Source organism: Vicia villosa, linkage group LG1, assembly GCF_029867415.1.
Source record: "Vicia villosa cultivar HV-30 ecotype Madison, WI linkage group LG1, Vvil1.0, whole genome shotgun sequence".
Lineage (NCBI taxonomy): Eukaryota > Viridiplantae > Streptophyta > Magnoliopsida > Fabales > Fabaceae > Vicia > Vicia villosa.
In genome coordinates this window covers 110,005,466-110,007,086 of record NC_081180.1, presented here as the reverse complement: position 1 = coordinate 110,007,086, position 1,621 = coordinate 110,005,466, and the positions used below count along the sequence as shown (strand labels likewise).

At 39.1% G+C, this 1,621-nt stretch overlaps 1 protein-coding gene across 1 annotated transcript; it reads left to right on the top strand.

The window, feature by feature from the left end:
* The first annotated feature begins 527 nt into the window (after window positions 1-527).
* LOC131651344 (putative glycine-rich cell wall structural protein 1) lies at window positions 528-1,136 on the top strand. Its single transcript, XM_058921009.1, has one exon. The coding sequence runs from the start codon at window positions 528-530 to the stop codon at window positions 1,134-1,136; it is 609 nt and encodes a 202-aa protein (XP_058776992.1).
* Window positions 1,137-1,621: the final 485 nt, after the last annotated feature.

Genomic DNA, 1,621 nt, shown 5'->3' with positions numbered 1-1,621 from the left:
ATAATAATATGAACTTGCAACCATATTTCATTATAGTGCCAATTTGCAAAATGCACTTAATTTTCGTGCTCATGCATGTATTTGGTATCCTTCCTACATATATGTATGTGAACAGGTTGACATGACAAGTATGGCTCATTGGCTCCATTTTGTATTTTTATAATTCAGCTTAAGATTGTTAAGTCAAAAGTGGAAGTAAGATTAAGTCACTGTATATAAAAGAGTGTTAAATAACGCAGAGATTCCCCGACACCTAATATCCCACTATCGGTGCATTGACACCACCACTAAAGAAATCCCTAGCAACACGTTTCTTCATATGATTTATGATCAAGCAAACAAATAGTAACGGGTTAGGTGTTTAATAATATATCAATAGGAACTTACTAGAAGACCTTTACAATGTCTATAAATAGGGTCACTCACCTTACACTTTTATGCAACATATATATTCTTATTGTACTCAAACACATCACTTTCTCATATACATTGAGTTAGTTATTACTACATTATTAAGGAATTTTTCCATGGCAAGCTCCAAGTTCATAGGGGTTGTTTTCATTGTTTTGTTCATTGTAGACCTAGCATGTGCTGCTAGGTTATTTGGTGGTGGTAGAGGAGGGGGTGGTGGTGGTGGTGAAGGGGGAGGAGGTGGCGGTGGTTTAGGAGGACGTGGTTCTGGGTATGGGTCTGGTGGGGGTGAAGGATATGGTGGAGGATACGGTGGAGGATCACAAGGAGGAGGAGGTGGTGGAGGTAGAGGAGGAGGTGGCGGAGGAGGTAGTGGGAATGATGGCTCGGGGTATGGTAGTGGATATGGATCGGGATACGGTTCTGGATATGGTTCTGGTGGTGGTAGAGGTGAAGGTGGTGGTGGTGGAGGAGGTGGTGGTAGAGGTGGAGGTGGAGGTGGTGGTTCTGGTGGCTCAGGCTATGGTTCTGGTTCTGGCTCTGGCTATGGTGAAGGAGGCGGATATGGTCAAGGAGGTGGAAGAGGAGGAGGCGGAGGTGGAGGTGGTGGTGGAGGAGGAGGTGGCGGAGGTGGTGGTGGAGGAAGAGGTAATGGAGGTTATGGTTCTGGCAGTGGCTCTGGCTACGGTTCAGGATACGGTTCTGGTTCGGGAGGAAATGAATAAACAGTTTCTTGTATTAGCTACTTATAATTAATAGCATATTATGCATTATTCAATCTTCTTAAGATATATATGATTTCAAATAATAATTGCATTGTGACTTAGTAGTCATTTTGCTTAATGCATGGTACATTCTCTATAGTTACTACAAAATTTATGTGCATCACTATTGCAAGTGATATTGTAAAGCATAATATTAATAAGAGACTTCTGTTGTAATAGTTAATATAGTTCTTAGTTGTTTGTTCCTTTTATTTCGATCTCTCTATAATCTTTTTTTTTATATAGTGGAGTGATGCAATTCCTAATTAGATATGTTTGCTAAAGTAGTTTAATTACTATTAAGTCTTCCATATGTATAATAGCACTTTATAGACCTATTATACTATATAAATCATGAATTGAAAAGAACTATGTATAACTAAAGTTGCTTAATTAATTATTCGCAAATGTACAACTTATCGGCATTTATCTTTGTTAGACAAGTA